Here is a 21,948-nt window from a genome sequence, read left to right on the forward strand (position 1 = left end):
GGGGACATACGTGGGATCGACTAAACGATTGCTGAGGGTCAGGGCTGATTCACATAAAGGTATTAGTCATTGGACTGGTTGCAGACTGTCCAATCCTGAATTTTCTAACATCAGAAATCACGCTAAAATATGTAAAGCCAATATCGAATACTCTGACTTCTTTCTTTTAGGCCAAACAAGTTATCATGAACTGGTCATTTTAAAATCGTTATTCATTAAGCAGTTAGTGCCCAAGTTAAACTCACACACCTCCTCTGCACAACAGTATCTGGCTTGAGTCAGTTTCTCTGTTGCTTCTCTCTCCTTTTCTGGTCATTCAGTCTCCAACTTTTGGTCTAACAGGTGCTTTTACTTGATTTTTATTTTTCTTTGCTTTTTAATGCACATGTGTATAATATTTTCAGACTCTAAAAGAAAAAAATTGTATATTCCATGTATTTTTAAATTATAAATTTTTTCTCTCTCGTTTTTAGCCTTGAGAATGTATCAGTGTCATTAAAAAATGTGTCGGCATAATAAATGTTTGACCTATTAATGAACGGCCTTCACTTCGTCACCCTTACCTGATGTGTTCTGTGGTCTGGCGGCACCAACATCTCCTTTCTTCTCTTATATGTATATATAAAAATATATATATACAAATAATGTATATATATGTATATGTATATATATATATATATATATATATATATATATATATATATATATATATATATATATATATATATATATATATATACATACTTGTGTGTGTGTGGAAAGTGCATGTCAGGCCATGGCAGGCTACATTAGTTCAACAGTTCTACAATCCAGACAATGCATATATGATTAACTTTTAAGGGAGGGGCTAAATATATATCAAGCACACCTCCAGACTGGGCAAACTTTAAGGTTGGCCAATTTAGGAAAAAAAAAGCATCAATGGAAAGAGGAAGATATGCAAATGCACATGGTGTAAGAAAAAAATTCTAAAAATTTTTCCCTACCTTCCACAGGATGTTGAAAGTGACTACAGTATTTACAACCTTGTGTGGGGCCTCTTTTACAAGACACTCATAAAAATATGCTAGTTTTACCAAGTTATGGATGTTTTTTTAATAATTTTTCTGAGTATATTTGTTGTAAAATACCTTATTCACAAGATTTACTGAGATGGGGAGATGCAGTAACTTTTTGTGAGGTATACATATTTTTTCCAATATTTCTTTGCACTTCTCTTTGCAAAATTACAATTATAGTTGACATACTATCACAAAAGATAAGAACTAAAACCAACAGCAATCCCTGGGTATATTTATGAGCAAATAAATAAAAGACATCCTGGAGCTGCAGAGAGGCAGAACATTCTCTCACCTGCTGATCTATATATATTTGCCATAAGTCATTTATGGACCACTGAAGTGCTGTGAACTCTTTCCTGCTAAATTCAACAAAACTGAATAGCGCGTAATAGTAAGACTCATATGAGTTATCCTGTCCATCATGCAAAACCTATTACAGATACTCATCTGATGCTTCCTGTCCATTGAGGGTTAAAAGAGGGCATCCGAAATAACTGCAGGGGACTATCTACGCTCAGAAAATATTGGATTTTCTAAAAGCTCCAGAAAAAGATATTCAAATCACATAGTTATTTATTACTACCAGAATGGTAACTTTCTTCAGTTCAGCTACCTATGCATACTAAAAAAAACATGATCATCTATACAAAGTGCAATTTAAAGTTGGATACTGTAATTTTCATGAAGTTCCGGACTAATATGGTAGTATTACCAGCTGTTCAACAGAATCATAATGAAAGAACTAGGGTTAAGAAGCTTATGAATTCAAAGTTACATACCCAAAGAACTTGCAGATTTTTAGGAAAGGCCAGAGCTGCTATTCCATCAGCCTTTAGTTGAGATGCCATTGTCTTGTAAAATTCTGCTTTTATTGCTTGTATAGCCACCAAATCGTCTGGCCATTTCCCACTGGTCTCCAAGAAAACATTTACTGTAAAAGAACACATTAAAAACTAGAGTGAAACTCACTGCACTTAAAAGCAATGAAAATATCCACATTTGCCATTGTAAAATAAACCTTAAATCCATAAGTGAAAATCCACTACCTATGAAACACTGGAGAGCTATGTAATTATAATTTTTAGACTTCCCATTTCTTAATATCAAAATTCTGAAGCAACAATAAGTTGCACTTGTAAAATCCTTAGTCAAATCTCTGAACCATGTCAGATGTGCAATGGAATGAGAATAGAGCTAGGGTGTTCCCCATAAACAACGTGCGACAAAATCCACCTCCAGGTGTGGTAATGAGGGGTACTAAAGGATTCATAAGTATGGTTAAAGAAACAAGTGAAGGTCAAGGTTGAAGATTTGAGTGGATCTTGGAATACTGGTATTCTGACAGGAAAGTTAGGAGAACTTGTTGATGTGATGGAGAGGAGGGGGATAAATGTTCTATGTGTACAAGACTAGGTGGAAGGGAAAGGGAAACAAAGCAGTATGTAACAGGTTCAAGATTTATTATTACGCATTACAGATAGGAAGAAAAGGAGTAGAAATTCTAGTCAGTAGCAACAGGAAAGAAAAAGTAGTTTTAATAAAAACAGTTAGCGATAGGCTAACTACAGTAGATGGGTTGCTAGGACCAAAAGGAGGAAAGCTTTAGTGAGGAACTGGATATAGCAAATAGAACGGTAAAGATAGGGCAAAAATAATCATAGGAGCTATCCATGAATGGTAGATCTGGAGAGTAGAAGTGGATTTAGAGCAAGGAAAGACGAGAGAGAGTATGTACTGGAAATGGCAGGACTTTAAAATTAGTTTGTATGAACACCTGGTTTCTTCTAGCAGATCTTCACTTAGTAACTTATAAGAGTGGTTGTATAAGGTTAGAATGTTATCCTTATGGTTAAGAGGTCTCTGTGCATTGAAAGACCTAGAGAGGGCATTCATCAGACTAACAGGGATGGTACTGTTTTGATATTTAAGAAGAAATACCCACAATAGTTTGTCGGGTTGGTTGAAATGATGTATGAATGAAGAGTAGAGCATTAATAACAGCCTGTGGCATAACATAAATGTTTTTAAGTTACAGCTGCTTTATTTCATGGATTGTGCTTCACCCCATTTCTGTCTGAACTGGCTTTGTAAGTACTGAGTGGGGGGGTTTAGGAATGAAAATTTATGGGAAGTACCTTGGAGATGATCTGGTGATTATGGCAAGAGACTGAAGAAGAATTGTATATAAGGGTCAGAGGGTGGCAGTCTCTTGAATAGGATGGCATGAAGGTGAATGAGTAAAACTGAGATAGAAGAGGCCTACATTTACCAAAGGTAGAGAATTTCAAGTACTTTGGATTTACCTTAAGCCAGGATAGGCTTAGGGATGGCAGTGGGGATGAAGAAGAAAAAGCAGGAAGATTAATCAATAGCATCATAACAATCAAAAGATTAAGTTCCATGTGCAAAGTATATGTTATCATAATTATAATTTTTTTAGCATATTAAGTTTACCCAGTTTATGGTCACATGTCTCCAATGCAATGCCCAGAAAATTAAACGGATAAGTAGTGAAAAAATCCTCAATTTCCAAAAGAATATGAATCTCACTGACTGTAAAGAAATCTTTAAACATTTCAATGTTTTCTTCAAGTTTGCGATGGAAATTCTGGCTGTGAAATGTTCAACTTATGGCAAGACTTCTTAAGTCTGGAACTATGCTTTGAAATGATGCTTTTATCAGATCCTTCCCATCATTTCAATAAACATTTTAATTAGGATAAACCAATTTCAACACTAACTACAACCACAGACATTAAATACAAAAGGGACAATTTCTTTTTCTTGAAAACATGCACCTCTGAAAGACACTTAGACAAGGTGAGCTCTTCTTAGAAGAAAAAGAGTTACCTTCCCTCAGTTGAGTAATGCACTGTTAAGTGGATGCTAGCTATAAATACATAATTGAAAATCAGTCCTAACTCCCTGCAACCTGAAGTTACAGCAGGTCTCCGATCAGCAGGATTGGACTGGGTGAGGGCACTCCCCATACACTATGACGCTGGAAGAATAACAATGACCATGGAGTGTATCCAGCATAAAGCATCTGTAACATTTGATGAGGGAGTTTAGAATGGGAGGGAGAGTAAGAAATAAGGCACAAAGTAAGGGGAAGTTTGTGCTTCCTATCATTGCATAGATGGGAAAAGCATAAGAGAAAATTAATACCATCACCCTGGAAAGAGACAAATTTGATGAAAAACCACTAAAACTTAGACAAGAACTGGAGCAAAGAGAAACGGTAAAAGAAGCGGCATAGGACAGACGTATAGCAGCATGATAGGGCATAGTTAAGATTGAAGCAGAAGACAAAATCCGGGGGCGGGGGGTACAATAGCAGTAGTGGAAGCAGAGCATGACTGAGAACAGACAGTGGAATAAAAGAAATCGTGCCTGTCAGAGTTTACAATTACTACATTTCCAGTTATCAAAGAAGCTCTGACCTTGAAGATGCACCCAAAATTTGACCATTTCAGTAGAGTTAAAGTTGACCGAAGGTTGAAATTTTGGCACTTATCGTGATTTATATGGAAATATTTCAAAACTGATAACAGCTACAACCATGAGTTATATTTTGTTGTATTCTACATGAAATTGCACACATTTCCATATATAAAACTTTATGTAATGACTAATATAAACTGGTGCAAACATTACGACAAAGTGACGAAAGAATTTCGGAGATGTTCGGCAGAGTTACAGCAGCTATTTGGAAAGGGAAGTTTTTTTAAAAATTCACCATAAATCGAAATATTGTGCTAGAGACTTCCAATTTGTTGCAAAATGAAGGTACATGACTGAATATTACTAGAATGTAAGAATTTTAGCTTACAATTGCATTTTTCAACCATTTCAGTAAAGTCAAAGTTGACCGAAGGTTGAATTTTTTTTGCAGTCGACATACGGTACGTCCACTCGGCACCCAACAGACAATTTTAGTCAACGTACGATACGTCCAGTCGGCGTTTAAGGGTTAAATAAACTGTTCCCTTGAAGGTTAGAAGCTTGCTCAAAACCTTCGAAATCTGGGACAATGGAGGAAGAAGGTGTATCATCCTACATTTGTTCCAGACTTGTAGGAAGGCATCTCTTGCTGTTGTTTGACTGTCCAAGTTCGGACACACATACACTGGGAGTTTGTGATTCTTGTATGTAGTGAACATGTCCACTTCTGGTTGTGAAAGCATGTTGGCTATTGTTTGAAAAGAGTGGTTGTCCAACATCCAATCTGTTAAGTTGTCATTTTCCTTGATAGAGAGTTTGCTATTATGTTGAGAGACCCAGTAAGGTGAATTGCAGACAAGTGCCACTTCCTTGCTTGTGCCACCCAAAGGATGGCTAGCATTATCATATTGAGACGAAGTGAACGCGATCCCGACCTCCTGATGCACGACATTGCAGTCATGTTGTCCAGAACCAACATAATGTATGCCTCTTCTGGAGGTTTGAAGTTTTTGAGAGACAAAAAGACAGCCATCAGCTCCAGGAAACTAATATGACAATTTCTCAGAGTAGCTGACCATCTCCCTACCACCTGACGATCCTCCCAATGTCCTCCCCAACCTGTCAACAAGGCATCTGCATATTGTCACTCATACAGATGGAGGAGCCAAGGTGACCTGTTTCGCCAGAGATTCCTTCTAGGTCCAAGGCCGAAGTATCTACCCAACTTTTTTATTCTTTGACGAGGTTGGTCTTGCATTTTTTTCTTGCATGCAACAGCCAGAATTTGTTCACATTTTTTAGTTGCAATCTGAGTACTGGATCTATACATTCTAACTGCTGTGCAAGGAATGTTTTGAGGTCTTTCCTTATTCTATTTTGAGTACTGATGGGGATAGACAACAAGCCATGAAGAGTATCCCAACACAGTCCCAGCCACTGAAAGCATCTCCTGGGCATGAGGTGGGATTTTTTCCATTATAAAACCTTTTGACTATAGTCTTTTGAGCACTGCTCTCAAGTTTTTCAAGCACTCTTTTCTTGTGGGCCCCCAGATTAAACAATCGTCTAGGTAGGCTATTAGTTGTATTCTTTTTGTCTGAGTTCTTGAACAACTACCGTTGCTAATTTTGTAAAAATTCTTGAGGCAATGTTTAGCCCAAAGGGCATGACTTTGAACCTGTTTTTTTATCTTTCCATATCCGGAACCTTAGGAAGGGGCGGAAGGGAACGGCAATAGGGACATGACAATATGCTTCTTTCAGATCTACAGAAGCTGTCCAAGTCCCTTTTGGAACGACTGAACGTACTTGGGCAACGGTAGTCATCCTAAACTTTTGGCAAACATTGTGTTTGTTCAATGTTGATAAGTCGAGGATTACTCTTCGTTCGGAGGAATCCTTTTTGGGGACACTGAAGAGACGTGCTTGTTGGCAAATATATGCATGCTGCTCTATGGCTCCCTTTAATACCATCTGCATGTAATCTTCCAGAGGGGTCTAGTTTTTGGAGGATCCCCTTTCAAGGAGGGGGGGATGAGACCATTTCCACCCCAGCCCACTGAAAATAATGCTGTGTCCCCTAGGAGAAGACTTCCATTGCTTGTGGTGTCGTCGAAGCCAACCCCCAGCCATACAATTCCTACTGGTATCCGCCTCTTTCTCTGCCTTTGCCCTTAATAGGTATTCCAGGTGTTGCTTTTCCTTTTCCCCTATGAGAGGGTCTTTGGACCTTGTGAAAAGGATGTCCTTATTGATGTTGTTGTTGTTCCTTTGTAAGGAGTTGTCCCTTCTGACCACCTACCTGTTTTTGAGGAAAACTTTTGGGGGTGACTGAAGGTTTACATATATGATTTTTTATCATTGTGGGCCTTTTTTGAGTTAGGTAAAGGGCAGTTTCGGGTTTTTTCTTTCCTAAATTCTCCCTTCCCCAGAGGAGCATACACTGTACAGAATTCTGTTGGTGGGCTTGCCCGTAAGTTGAACCACAAGAGACTCCTCAAACAGGTCCTTACAGAAGCGATTAGAGTGTAATAATGAAGTCGCACTGGGGAGTGACTTGTTGGAGCCCTCCAAAGTTTCCATTCGCACTTTCATGTGCCATTCTAGAAAGACACAGAGTGCTACCCATAGGGTTCTCATAAGACTTTTGGCCACAACAGCAAAAACTGTTCTGGAATCTTCTGGAGGCCTTTTAGTGGCAACTTCCAGCAAAGGTGGTAATACTGTACTGAGAGGTGGCTCCTATCATGAAATTCTGCCGAGGCTATCCCCTCTGAGATTCTTCTCATAGGGGTCTCAAACTGCTGAGGAGCTATATCTAAAGGGAGCTTTTTCCTTTCAAAAGGAGTTGAGGCACTGCCCAGTCCTTGGTGGAATTTTTCAAAACTGGGATGACTGTGGCAATTGGCTTTAATTCTGCCATTGTCTCTCATTTTCTGGTCACTACCAAATTCTGAAAATCTGCCTTCACATGATTAATTATTTTGAAAGTGAAGGGGCAGAAGGCTGCGTTACCGGTGAGTAACTTGGGTCTTATTCACAATGGAAATAGAGATCCATTTTCCACTGACCTGGTAAAGATTGTCCTCTGTAGCTTTTACTGTTATAGGCACAGGTACAAGAACCATTTCTTTTAGTGGTGTCTCTATGTCTGCTGAAGGTGGTACCAGGTGCCATTCTGTATTAAGGAATGCTGCCCTGTCTCTAAATTCTACATGTACAACTTGGATCATGGTTTTTCTCTCATTAATTAGATACTTACCTTCAGGAGAGAAAATGCACATTGAGGCATCTCACAAAGGATTATCAGTATCATCAGGGGTGAGTGTTTGAGCCCCTATTATTTGAATTGGCCATTTTGTAGTTTCCTGTCAGAATTCTGGCATTAGACCTTGTTTGGGCAGAATTTGAATCCACTCTCACTTTTCTGTTATAGAATGCAATATTTTTACACTTTTGGGTGTACAGGACTGACCTAATTTCCTTTTTGGAATCATGTATCATATCCCTTATACATTGCCGTTCCATGGCAGGGGCATCTTTGATGTCACTCATATTTTCCTTACAGAACTGATCAAATGTCGCAAACTGTGTATCCCTTTTGGGGGAGCTTGCACAAACTGACAGCTTCAACTACTGAACTATAACTGCCTGTTAACCAAGGGGCAGAAGTCCTGGGTGAGTTACTCTACCCCTCCAAAAACGTAGTCATTTCAGTGGGTTAGGTGGATCCTAGTATCCATTTTGGGGGAAAGATCCTCTTCAGCATCTGATAGCTGCATGGGGATAGAATTCTTTCTCTAAAGTTTCTCACATGGTTAGCTGAAATTTGTCCTTGATCCTTCTGGGTTCAGCAGGGCCATTTCAGTGGCAATATCCACTTCATGTTCATTATAGTACGACCATTTTAGGAAGAGACTTTTCCCCACTGACAGAGACAGTACGTTGATGCCACTTCTTTGACGTCCTTTTAATTCTAAACCTGTCAAGAAAAACGATTGTGTTTATTGCAATAAGAATACATGTATACTCTCCCTCTGAAATTTATTTCGTTCATAAATCATCGTCGATGTTAATGTAATTTAGAAACGTGGCATAGGTTTTACATGCGCTGCCAATAATTCCTGTCAGCTTAGGGCAGGTCATTTTCGGGATGGTTAAGCCGTTTAATCCGAGAAATAATGAAGGATTATTCTCTTAAGTTTCTACCTTTAATGGGTCATTGTTTGGTCACCTAGAGTTTCAGAAATCTTACACTCCTCTCAGATTGGTTTAGTTAGTGAACTAAGCCATTTCTATACGAAACAAGCTTGAGCACAGCCGATCATGGAACTCTCTAAGACGAGTTCTGCCTGGAGCATCCCGAGAAACAGCTTGGAACGTTTACAAGTACTTCATCGCGGAAAAAAAAGAACAACGGTTCCTCACACGACGTTTCAAAAGCAACTTTACGTGCTACTGAAGCAACGAAGCTAAGTAAATTGACTATTAATTGTATCGTTAAAGAAGCTGAAGAGACGGAAGAAAATGAAACTCCTGTTTTCCCACAGAAAAAACGCTCAAGATCAAAACCGGTGACAAACTTTGATAAGTTTGCTTTACGAAGGACAGTGCTAAATTTCTACCTGAGAGAGGAAATTCCCATAATCGAAAAAATTTTGTTTGCATTTAAAGAAAATATAGGATTCAGTGGATACAAGGAATCATTACGGAAAATATTAAAACAAATTAGATTTAGATACGGAAAGGTGAATGGAAGAAATTTTCTCATGGAACGAACAGATGTGGTCAGTGCTCAGACGAAATTTCTACGGGCAATGAAAAAAGTTCGAGAGGATGGATATAAATCCGTGATTTATGTCGATGAAACTTGGGTGAATCAAAATTATACCAAACTATATCAAAATTATATGACTTCGATAACAGCGAAGGAACAGTAATAAAAAAAACTATAATAGATGACGTAACTCAAGAACATTGCTCAGTACAGCATCCAAATAAACAAAACTGAAAATGAAAGCGCATCTAATCGAAATATAGGTTTCCAAATTTCTTGCATTTATCATCTTCATAATTTGAATTTTTTTTTTATCTAAATTTTAAATTGGACAACAAAAGTTCATTCAGAACTTTCTATTATAAATACACGTGCTTGATAACAGGCGCAAACAATGAGGCTTGAAGTCCGAAGGTTAATCCAGGATTTACAAAGTCAATTTAAGATGAGATTAGGTATTCCCAAAGGTAATCGGCTTCTCTTGACAGATGTAGGATTGAAAGGACATCGAAGAAGAGGCAACACCGCACTGTCTCTGTCAGAGGGGCAAAGTCTCTTCCTAAAATGGTCGTACTATAGTAGGAATGTCACCTCAACGTAAAGCTTCCTCTACTTCCTCCGTGGGGTTAACCTGGGAGGTATTGGGGACTGATGTTACTGGGTTTTGGCCCAAACATAGATCTTGTTCTGAAAAAGGATTAACCCTTAAACGCCAAGTCTCTATTTACAAAAGTGTCTGCCGTATGCCGGCGGGGTTTGGAAGTTGCGCCGAAGTGGAAAGAAAGTTTTTTTTCAAAAAATCACAGCACGCTTAGTTTTTAAGATTAAGAGTTAATTTTTGGCTCCTTTTTTTGTCATTGCCTGAAGTTTAGTATGCAACCATCAGAAATGAAAAAAATATCATTATCATGTATAAATATTGGAATATATGACAGCACGAAAAAAAATTTCATACATAATTGTTTACAAATCGCACTGTGAGCAAAACGGTTAAAGCTAATTAGCTATTTTTTTTCGTTGCATTGTGCACTAAATTGTGATGATTTTGGTGTATAACAAATTGTAAAACAATCAAAGCAACACAGAGAAAATATTATCACAATGTGATGCATGAATTCGTAACGTGCAATGTAAAAAAAAAGTTTTTTAAAAAATTCACCATAAATCGAAATATTGTGCTAGAGACTTCCCGTTTGTTGCAAAATGAAGGTAACTGATTGAATATTATTAAATGTAAGAGTTTTAGCTTACAATTGCATTTTTCGACCATTTCGGTCGAGTCAAAGTTGACCGAAGGTTGAAATTTCTGCACTTATTGCGATTTATATGAAAATATTTCAAAACTAATAAAAGCTACAACCATTGGTTATTTTTTGGTGTATTCTACATGAAATTGTGCACATTTTCATATATAAAACTTTATGTAACGGCTAATATAAAATGGTGCAAAAATTACGACAAAGTGACTAAAGAAATTCCGAGATTTTCAGCAGAGTTAGCACGAGCGGAGGTAAGGAAAAAGTTTTTTTCAAAAATTCACCATAAGTCGAAAAATTGTGCTAGAGACTTCCAGTTTGTTGCAAAATGAAGGTAAATGATTGATTATTACTAGAATGTAAGAGTTTTAGCTTACAATTGCGTTTTTCGACCATTTCAGTCGAGTCAAAGTTGACCGAAGGTTGAAATTTTGGCACTTATCGTGATTTCTATGAAAATATTTCAAAACTGATCAAAGCTACAACCATGAGTTATTTTTTGTTGTATTCTACATGAAATTGCACACATTTTCGTATATAAAACGTTATGTAACGGCTAATATAAAATGGTGCAAAAATTACGACAAAGTGAATAAAGAATTTCTGAGATTTTCAGCAAGAGTTAGCGCGCGCGGACATAAGAAAAGTCTTTTTCAAAAATTCACCATAAATCGAAATATTGTGCTAGAGACTTTCCGTTTGTTGCAAAATGAAAGTAAATGATTGAATATTACTAGAATATAAGAGTTTTAGCTTACAATTACGACAAAGTGACTAAAGAATTTCTGAGATTGTAAGAGCCTGACGCCGTCTCTTCCAAACACGTGTACGTTCGTGTGTTCGTCGTCCATCGGAGTGGTGAGACATTTGGCGTCTTCACAAACAGAAACATACACACAGTTTGATACAGAAGATTCATTGGAACATTATGAGTACATGATTAGAATGCCTGCATGGCAATGCAAGTAGTGGTCATTGTACATACATCAAGACAACAATGGTTAGGGAGAAACAGATGGAAATATTGTATGGTTGAAATCGCGTTCCTTTAGAGAAAGAAAACGAGATGCTCTTGTTGTCTTGTCCACTCTGATGGACAACGAACACACAAACACACATGTGTTTGGAAGAGACGGCATCAGGCTCTTACAAGATTTTCAGCAGAGTTAGTGCGCACATAATGAAAAAGTTTGTTCAAAAATTCACCATAAATCGAAATATTGTGCTAGAGATTTCACGTTTGTTGCAAAATGAAGTTAAATGATTGAATATTACTAGAATGTAAGAGTTTTAGCTTACAATTACATTTTTCGACCACTTCGGTTGAGTCAAAGTTGAACGAAGGTTGAAATTTTGGCACATCGTGATTTATATGAAAATATGTCAAAATTGATAAAAGCTACAACCATGAGTTATTTTCTGTTGTATTCTACATGAAATTGCACACATTTTCATATATAAAACTTTATGTCATGGCTAATACAAAACAGTGCAAAAATTACGACAAAGTGACTAAAGAATTTCTGAGATTTTCAGCAGAGTTAGCGTGGATGTAAGGAAAATTTTTTTTTCAAAAATTCACCATAAATTGCAATATTGTGCTAGAGACTTCTCGTTTGTTGCAAAATGAAGGTAAATGATTGAATATTACTTGAATGTAAGAGTTTTAGCATACAATTGCATTTTTCGACCATTTCGGTCGAGTCAAAGTTGACTGAAGGTTGAAATTTTGGCACTTATCGTGATTTATATGAAAATTTGTCAAAATTTATAAAAGCTACAACCTTGAGTTATTTTGTTGTTGTATTCTACATGAAATTGCACACATTTTCACATATAAAACTTAATGTAAAGGCTAATAGAAAACGGTGCAAAAATTACGACAAAGTGAATAAAGAATTTCTGAGATTTTCAGCAGAGTTAGCTGATGCTTTCTTTTGGGATAAGAAAAAATTCAAGCATGCACAGCTGGGTCCCGCTTGTAAACAAAACAACAGCGTGACCCGTGAACTCCCAGCATCCCTCAAGGCGTGATTTGAAATTTTTTTATAAATGAGGCCTATAAGTATTTTTCCGCGAATATTTAAAAAAACTTTTTGTAGTTGACATATTTTACGTCCACTTGGCACCTGACAGATAACTTTTGTCGACGTAAAATACGTCCACTCAGCGTTAAAGGGTTAAATACTGTATCTGTTGCCGGAGTTCTGCCGGAAAGATATAACCTCCCCCTTCCTCACCCCTACTGAACCCTAGGACTCATACAGACAGCTTAAAATGAGCTGTTTCGTCCTTAAAACTTGCTGCCAAGAGCACACTACAAATTTTGCACATATCTGGTGCCCAACCAAATTTTCTTTATTTTTTGCAAGGGCTATGCTCATGGCAGTCGGTATTGGCTGTACCCACTGGCAAAAAACGAACCGAGCATTTTGCTGCGAAACACTTGAGCTGAGGGTGGTCCTGAATAATGGTGGCCTGTAGTGATATAAAACAAGTTTTATTAGAAACTAGTTAGTACTAATTATCTGTAATCCTTATATAGACAGTATATTCAATATTACAGACTAACTTAATTACAAGTGTGTAGCTGTAATATTTTATTTTCTAAATTGTTATGTGTTGAATATCTATTACCTTAAAAACACTAAGATTTAGGTTAATTTTGACACCAGTATACAGATGTATCTATACACTCTTAGGCCTTTTGCAAGGGGCTATGTGAAATTTAGTTCAACTGCACCCATACCTCCAAGAATAATGAAACTTGGGAGGGTAGCCTACTACTGGAAGCTCACATGGCCCGAAGCCCGACTCCTTCCTAGGCGAAGCCTAATAGGGACCTAACCTAGTATAGGCTAGGAAACAGGGAGGAGTGCAGAGGGAGGAAGCAACAGGGAGAGAAATTTTGTGCCGAGAACCAACCGGGATCGAGAAGGGGGGGCAAGGAGGCGACTAGCCTAGAGGAAACACATCCAAAGAACTCTATTCCCCAAATGAAGGAAGAGAACTAAGGGCTCACTCTGCCCACAAAAACGACCCGGAGGAAACAGCAACCAAAACTCCCTCAACCTGATGATCTCCTCACCCAGGGCAAGGGGATGGAAGCAAACAAGCCTACTCACAAAATAGCCATCACGCATAAAAAATGGAACCAAAATGTGCTCAATAGGGTCGTAGCCCTACCTTGGGAAGCAGGTTAGATCTGAGGCTGCCGCCACTGCACGGAGGTAAACAACAAAATAAATAAAATAAATAAAATAAAATAAAAAGAGAGCACCATCTCCAAGAATAAAATAATTAGCCTACTTGAGACCAAAAATAAAAAGGAACCCAACCTGGGGGGGGTACCTGGACGGGGCATCACCCTAACAAAGGCCGATAGGCCAATGAAACGTAATTTCGTAAAACAAAAAAGGGGGGAGCCACCGCAGGGAACCACCAGGAAGGGAACCAAGGGGTAAAAATCTATCTGTAACGACGAGGAGACAACTCCAACAGAAAAGAACTGAAGGAGTCCCCCTCCATGTCCTCGACATGGCTGGCGGGGACGCCACAAGCGTCATAAAAAGATCTCAATATTTATGAAAATCACGAGACCATAACAGCCAAAAAAATAGAACAAAAACCCCACAAGAAGATGGTACTTAACTTGGAGATGGTAAAGCTGCTCGATGCCATCGTAGATGAAAGAAAATCCAAAAAAGGAAGACGAGCACACAAAAGAGATGGATGCAGTCACGTGCTAGAAAATGGAATGAGGTAGGTGGCGCTGGTGTCGCCGTCCTGGCGGGTGTTGAGTGTAGGGGCTGTAACGGCTCACCGCTCTGTTCCGGGGTTTTGATAAGAGAGATCTTTCGAGTAGGTTTCCGTGGTAGTGGTATTTCACTCACCCTTCTTTATACTGACGTCTTCCTAGAAGACGCCTCGAGCTAAAGTAGTAACCCAGCTTTCCTGAAAGCTCTTTTTCTCTGGTATATCTAGCATTATTATACCTAGAAATTCGTGCTGTAATGGAATTTCACCGGTGACACGGGACTGAACTCAGAAATAGATTTTTCCTTTGTCAAAATCCCTTTTTTGAATGTCATGCCATTCAGGCTAACTGCTATAAATAGTTTGTTTATCTAACCCAGGCTACTGTTTTATATGGCTTAGGTTAACGTTTCTAGCATAATCTACGTTAAGCAAAGAATGGAGGATTTCTTAGCGAGTTCTCGCTTAACCCATTCTAGGCCACTGCCTAGAGTAGGCTTATTTAAATCACACTTAAGGATATAAACTACATAGGAAAAAACCCCATGACCTAGTTTACTGTGTTATCTGGCTGAGATTAACTTTTATCTGATATTCAGCCACTGCTTTATTTAATCTAACCTACTGTTTAGGCTAATAACAGGATATTCCTTAAAGGGATTCCTATTTAATCTTGTTAGGCTACTGCCAGGTATAGGTTTATATCACCCTTAAGGTTACAGGTTATATAAGACTCCACTAATAAGTAGCCTTACAAATAGGCTACGAAACCATAAAAAACTAGGCTACACTTAATTTAGCCTAGGTCACTGTTTACATCTAATCCTAGGCTATTTGGTCTAAACTACTGGTTAGGCCAATACAATAACAGGATATTTCCTAAGGTGTTCTCACTTAACCTAGTATAGTGTATTGCCTAATCAAGATTATTCAGATCATCCTTAACCCTTAAGGGACAGGCTAAATATATATTAAGGACACCCCCAGACTGGAAAACTTTAAGGTTGGCCAATTTAACCCCCAAAAGTCAAAGAGCCAGTTTTCTGGCTAAGGAGGACAGATTTAAACTGTGCCAATATTTTCAAAGACAGATTTTCTATGGCAGTAGCTCACTCTCTGTTGACGTATCAATACTTCAATGTCATTGGCTAAATGATATTACATCACATTGACATCACCATAATCCCTTTACATAATTGGTTGATAAGTTTATGAGATGGAAAAAAGCAGGTATTCCCGGGAAAACTTCAGTCTCTGTGTTGGTTTTGAGTGTTGCGTGACCGGCTGCAGTGAAACTTATGCATGTGCATCAGGTAGTGAGTGGGCTTGCCTCATTGGTGAGGATGCTGGCCTTATTCCAGTGCCATTTAGTTCTCCACTTGTCAACACCCTCCCAATTGCTTATTTCAATTTATTTTTTCCTGATTCTTTCCTGCAGACAGTAGTGAATGAAATCAATAAGCCCCACAGTTGCTTATAACAATTTATTTGTTTCTGATTCTTTCCTGCAGACAGTAGTGAATGAAATCAATAGGTACCGTGATGCATTGTATCAAATAAGAGAGAGTATTTGCAGTGCCATCCACGATCAGCAGTTCATAACTGGATTACAGATGGGCACACTAACATTAGAGAAATAAAAGCTTTTATTGGCATAGCTCTGAATATGGGCATTGTAAGATTGCCGGAGATAAATGATTACTGGGACACTTGCCATAAATCAATCTCTCAAACTTGGTTTTGGGAACATTTTGCCCGAGACAGGTTCAAACTTATTTTGAAATTTTTGCACTTTGCAAACAATGATGGAATGCCAGCCCATGACTCTCTAGATTATGATCCTCTTTATAAGATCAAGTCAGTGATTGATCATCTTTTACATGTCTTCAAAAGACATTTTCATCCCTCACCAAATACTGCAGAAGATGAGAGTATTGTGGGCTTTACAGGTTGCACACCTCATCTTCGACAGTACATGCCACAAAAAAGGCATGCAAAGTTTGGTGCCAAGCTATGGTGCCTTTGTGATATCGACACCAGTCATACTTATACCTCTGAGGTGTGTAAGGGGCTCAGGCAGGAAGACAGGAGTGGTGAGGGTTTCACTTATAATTTAGTGATGCGCTTGATGAAGCAGGCTGACCTTTTATATCAGGGTCACTATGTGGGCTTTGAAAATTATTTTACCTCTCCCCAGATATTCCACGACCTTTACAAAATAAAGACTACTGCCACTGGTACAGTACGAAAAAGTAGGAAGGGGCTGCTAAAGAATTGTGTAAATGCCTCACTGACATATCGGGAAGTATGTGAGGGAAGAAAGGGACCTCTTTTGTGCGTTGCTTTCATGGAAGGTAAAACCAAACAAATTTTCTTACAACTCCTGTAAAACGAAGGAAGGTTATTCTGATTACACAAATAGCAGGGGGAAGGTGGTAACGAAACCCCATGTTGTCACTGATTATAATAAATGCATTGAGGGGGCGTCAACCTCAAAAGACTCTGAACTGTTTAAGTATTTGGCTGGAAGGCGTACAGTCAAATGGACAAGAAAGTTGCCTTTGCTTTTTTTGGGACTGCTGCTCTCAACTGTTATATACATAGAGCACAGATGCTCACAGAACAGAATGTCATTAAAGCATTCATGCTTTCAATCATGGAGGCTCTGGTTAAGGACTATATACCTAAAAGGCCATCACACAAAAGGAGGAGCAATGCAGAGATTGCTGCAAGCAGGGAAGCTTGCACTGAGCCACCTTCACATGAAATTGCAGTTCCTGAAGATGTTCATGAGTTGCATAAAGTGCCCTAAGATAAGCTGAGAATGTGTTGCTGGGCATGAAAGCAGAGCACTCTCTACTTGGGAATGTAAAAATTTGATGTTGGGCTTTGTGCTGCATGCTTTGCTTCATATCATAAGAAAAACTAAGAGTGAGTACCAACCTACAATGTCTTGCCTCCTTACCTTGCTTTACACTTATGGATGTACATATGTTTTCTGAGTCCAGCCCCGTGTCAGCCGGTGAAATTCCATACTAACACGAATTTCTAGGTATAAATTGCTAGATTACCAGAAAGAGCTTTCAGGAATGCCAGGGTTACTACCCCCGATGAAGCGTCTTCCCTAAGGAAAGAGCGTCGAGGTATAACCAAGTGAGTGGGGATCACAACCACAGAGCTACACTCGATAGATATCTTAAACCCGGAAGAAGCGTTGAGCCGTACAGCTCCCACACACAGGCGTCCATGAACCGGCGGCCACCAAGCGCCATTTCGCCATTCCATTTTTCTATGCGTGACTGATACCCTCCAGAATTTTTGTGGCAATGCCGCGCAGTGTTTTCAACTGTTTCGGTATGTCTTCAAGCAGTTTACCATCTCCAAGTTAAGTACCATCTTATTGTAGGGTTTTTGATAAGTTTGACTGCATCTGTCCTTTTTCACAATTATGAGATTGTTGTTATAACGCCATGGCGTCCCCCAGCCAGCCATGCCGACCGTGAGGCGACCCCTTCAGTCTTTTCTGTCGGGGTTGTCTCTTTGTCGTTATATTTCTTATCTGTTCCCCCGGATCTCTTCCTGGCGGTGTTTCCTGCGGTGGTTTTATTGGAGTTTTGTTTAAATTTTTCTATGAACCCCATACGAGTCCCTAGAGTCCCGTCATACCCAGCAGTCTCCCAGGTTGAGTTCTAGTTGGTCATAATTATTTACTATTATTATTATTATATTTTGTATTGGTGCTATTTATATATATTTTGTTACGCCGAGTGCGGCAGCTTTGGACCAGCCGCTCCTCGAGGTGAAGCTCACATTTCGCATGAGCAATTATTCTTAGAAATTATTCTTAGAATTATTCTTATGTTTATTGTGTGATGGTTTTATTTTATGTCGTGTGTAGGTTTTCTCCTTGCCTATCATATTGAAACCGTGTTGCTTCCTTGTCCTCTTGCCCTCCTCATGGTTCAGGTGTGGGGTGGTTCATCGGGTTGAGGTTTGTTGCTGTTTCCTCTGTGGCACGTTTTGGGGTGGCAGAGAGTGAGCCTTTGTTCTCCCCCTTCTTTTTGAGTGCAGAGTTCATTAGGTGTGCCTCCTCTGGGCTATTCGCCTTTGCCCCCTTTTCAGTCCTGGTTGGTTCGGCACAGAATTTCTCTCCTGTTTTCCCTTCCTCCACCCCTTCCCTTACTCCTTCCGTTAGCCTAGGCTGAGCTAAGCTCAGGTATTCATCAGGCTTTGCCTAGTCAGGAGTTAGGCGTTGGAGTTCTTGAGTCGCATCCCTTCCCTCCAGGAGTAGGCTTGTCCTACCAAGCTCATATTATATTCTTGGCGTGGCGTGTGCGCAGTCGGCGGGTGAGATCATTTCCCTTGTCTCCTGTTTTTCACTCTCGTAGCCCTCCTCTTCCCCTGCCTACCCTCCCTCCCCCTCATCCCAGCAGCTCTTTTCTCGTGCGGGTGGCCTTTAGATGGCGTTTTCTCCGAGTTGGGGACTCCCTCTGGTGGAGAGATTCGCTCCCTCCCAGAACTAGTCCCGGCCGGCGCTGTGTTTGTTTTGGATGTTCGTTTACCTCTCTCCGAATTCGAGCGGGTTTCGAACATTCTCTCCTTGATCTTATTCACTCTCTGTCGGGTTGCTTTGCTGGGTTGATGACGCCTGCTCCGGCTTATGTTATACTTGGCCTTTCATGATGGGCACCTCACCCACCTTGTTTCCCTGGCGGGGAGGTTCGAGAGAGGGGGAGTGAATGAGAAAGAAGGGATACCTCCGGTCTCCGGTGGATTTCTCATTTTACCATCACTTGTATATTATATTACTTATATTATATGTATATATTGTCTGGCCGAATTAGGCTTCTCCTCCGCCACTATCTTATTTTATATGTTTATTGAGTCCGGTGCTCCACCCTGGGGTTCCGCCCGTCTTTTTGCTGGCAGCCCTTGTTGTGGGTCCCTGTTGTCTCAAACTTTCCGTTCCGCCGGAGTATTCCGGTGACCGGAAGTATCTTGCCTTCCACTCTGTTTAATTTATGGCTTGGTGGTCTCGTCCCTGACGAGGGGTTTTCTCTCCACCGGAGCATTCCGGTAGTAAGCTGAAATACCCTGGCCTTCCAGCTGGGATTACTTAGAGTGAGTAGGGTTCATCCTGTTTTACACTTACAGACTGTTCGTTGGCAGGGGCGGGGTGCTTCTCTCAGCAACCCTATGGACGCGTGGTGTGCGGACCGCGCTGGCTGTGCGGTCGGTTAGATGACCCTAATTGTCTGGCACCCGGCGACTTTGTGAGTTTGCTTGCTCTGTGCGCTGGCATCCAGGGCCAGTGGTAGATATAACTTCTTCTTATTCGTTCCTCATATCTGTATGAATTATATGGTTTCGAACCTACTTTCCGTTCAACCCTAATTGTCCATTCTCTTACAGGACGAGTCCTCAAGAAGACTTCTCTTGGTCTCTCCGGCATATCGTCGTGCCTGTGAGACGATTATTCGTCAAGCGAAAATGCACTTAATACCAGTTATCTAAGTTGGTTTCACCAGCAGCGGTGATGGCAGCCTGTTTAGACCCCAGCCTAACCATGGATCGGTGTTAGCCTTCAGGGGGCCTGTGTGTGAGTATCAGCGAGTGCATTAGCTTGGACCTGATGAGACCAGCAGATAGGGGGTGGCAAACAGGTCACCTGCAGCAGCCAAGTTGACAGCCACGGCTCTATCTTTCCTCTATTTCATAGGTTTCTCAGATCACACCTTGGGTGACAGGGGCTCCATCAGTTGTCCCAAGCTGACTGAGAAGACTTCATGGAGCGAAGGGCTTTAAGTCCTCATCTTCCGGAAAGCATCGCCTTTCCCCGTCGAAGGCTAAGGTCTCCGTGCCTGTGGCCTCCGAATCAAACCTGGTACCTCGGGCAAGGCGCGGTAAGGCATCAAACCAAGCCTCCCTCATATGCCTTTGATCCGGAAGTGTTTGCAAACCAGTTGTTCGAGAGGTTCTCGGCGGAGGTCGAGTCTAAGTTTACGAAGATCTCCGAAAAACTTACCAGCCATGATAACATACTGGCGGGAATGGCTCGCCCTGGCAGAGTTGAACCACAGTATGCTATTCCTGATACGGCTGGTCTACCACTCCTTTTGGCGTCGGGAACCCTTGGCGTTTTGCCCTCGTGCTATTCAACGAGGTACTCTGACTATTGAAAGGTCTTGTACGAGGCGGTTAGAGGGAACGAGTTCTTTCCTCCCGATCTCCTGCCTCCTTATCCGAGGCCGTTAGGCTATGAAGAAATACAGATGCGCTCGAACAAAGGTCCCTAGAGACAGTAGTCTTCCCCTGGGACAGCTCAGTCGGCTCTCCTGCGCACTCTGCGGAGTGGCAGACGAGACAACCACGAAACACACCTTTCCAAGGGCAACTATACCATGTTAGCCCTGGGTGATGGTTACGGCTCCTTGCCTAAACAAAGTGGCTCTGGCGCTCGGCTCGGCGTGCTGGCAGCAATCCCTTGCCTCCAGCTAAGGAGACAGACTCCATCCCTGAGTATTCCCGGGGGCGAGGGAGTTCTTGGTTGGCCTCCGTCCACTTTACTGTGGGAAAGCTGGGTAGCTTTTTGTGCATCAACCGTTCAGCGACGCTTCTAAGCTCCCGAAGCCCTGCTGAGCTGGGCCCAGAGCCGGACTAGGCGCCGGTCACTGAACTCGTCTGCCTCACAGGCGACTGCAGTCTCCTGTGCAGACGAGCCCTTCTTTCCGGTCTTGGCTAAATCCCTGTTAGCAGGGTTTCAGACAGACCTTTTTGATTTCATGATGGCTAAGCTTGAGTGCAGAAAGTTCATCTTTGCTGAAGCCACCATACGTCATGAGCCTAACAAGCTCATGAGCTTCGATCTGAGGCTAACCTCTTCCCGAAGAAGAAGTAGCCAGTGTACTCAGGAGGCTACAAGAGCTAACCGGAGTCTTAGCTCTCGCTAGTTATCCTCAGCCTATAGCGTAAGACCCTAGTCTAGCAGCCCCCAGACTAAAAGGTGGTAAGCGGTTCCAGGGGAGACACAAGCCTCATCATCAGACTGTAGTTCAAGCCGTCCCGGTCTCGCGGTTGCACCAACCCTCCACCTCAACCCATCCCCGCTGGCTATGTGCGCAGTCGGCCCATTCCTGCCACCTGATACGTTGCTTCACCAGCTAGCCCCTACCTATGAGCCGTGGGTTCTTCCACACGGCCTTAATAGGCACTGAGGAAGAGGTCGGGCCCCTGCAGAGGCAAACCCAACACTGCCCCAAGAGGTAAACCTGGGCGTGGTAGAGAACAAACCGCTCCTCCCACTGAGAACAATCAGGTGGTGGTATACTGTATTGGTTCAGAGACCAGTGATCCTTCAGCCCTTGGGCACTGGCATTGTATTAAAGGTCTAGGATGGGCTGGACCAGACCCCCTCCTCTGATCAGGTTTTACCAGCCACCCTCAAGGAATCCTACAGGACTCATTAGCGGAATTGCTCAACAAGCGAGCAATAAAGAAAGTAGACACTAAAGTTTCAAGGCAGTTTCACTGTTCCCAAAGAAGACTCGATCAGCAAAGAGTGATCCTGGATCTGTCGTGTCTAAATCATTACATAAAATGCGACAAATTTCGCATGCTACGTTAGCACAGATGCGGACTCTACTTCGGCGTGGGGG

General features: G+C 41.0%; 1 protein-coding gene across 1 annotated transcript in view; it reads right to left on the reverse strand.

The window, feature by feature from the left end:
• Positions 1 to 21,948, reverse strand: part of Mat89Ba (nucleolar protein 6 Mat89Ba) — a 449,315-nt gene that overhangs the window by 159,510 nt on the left and 267,857 nt on the right. Inside the window, exon 15 of the mRNA XM_067121881.1 lies at positions 1,841 to 1,992. Coding sequence (XP_066977982.1) covers positions 1,841 to 1,992 — 152 coding nt within the window. The remainder of the gene's footprint in view (positions 1 to 1,840; positions 1,993 to 21,948) is intronic.

This window comes from Macrobrachium rosenbergii, chromosome 2 (assembly GCF_040412425.1).
Source record: "Macrobrachium rosenbergii isolate ZJJX-2024 chromosome 2, ASM4041242v1, whole genome shotgun sequence".
Classification (NCBI taxonomy): domain Eukaryota; kingdom Metazoa; phylum Arthropoda; class Malacostraca; order Decapoda; family Palaemonidae; genus Macrobrachium; species Macrobrachium rosenbergii.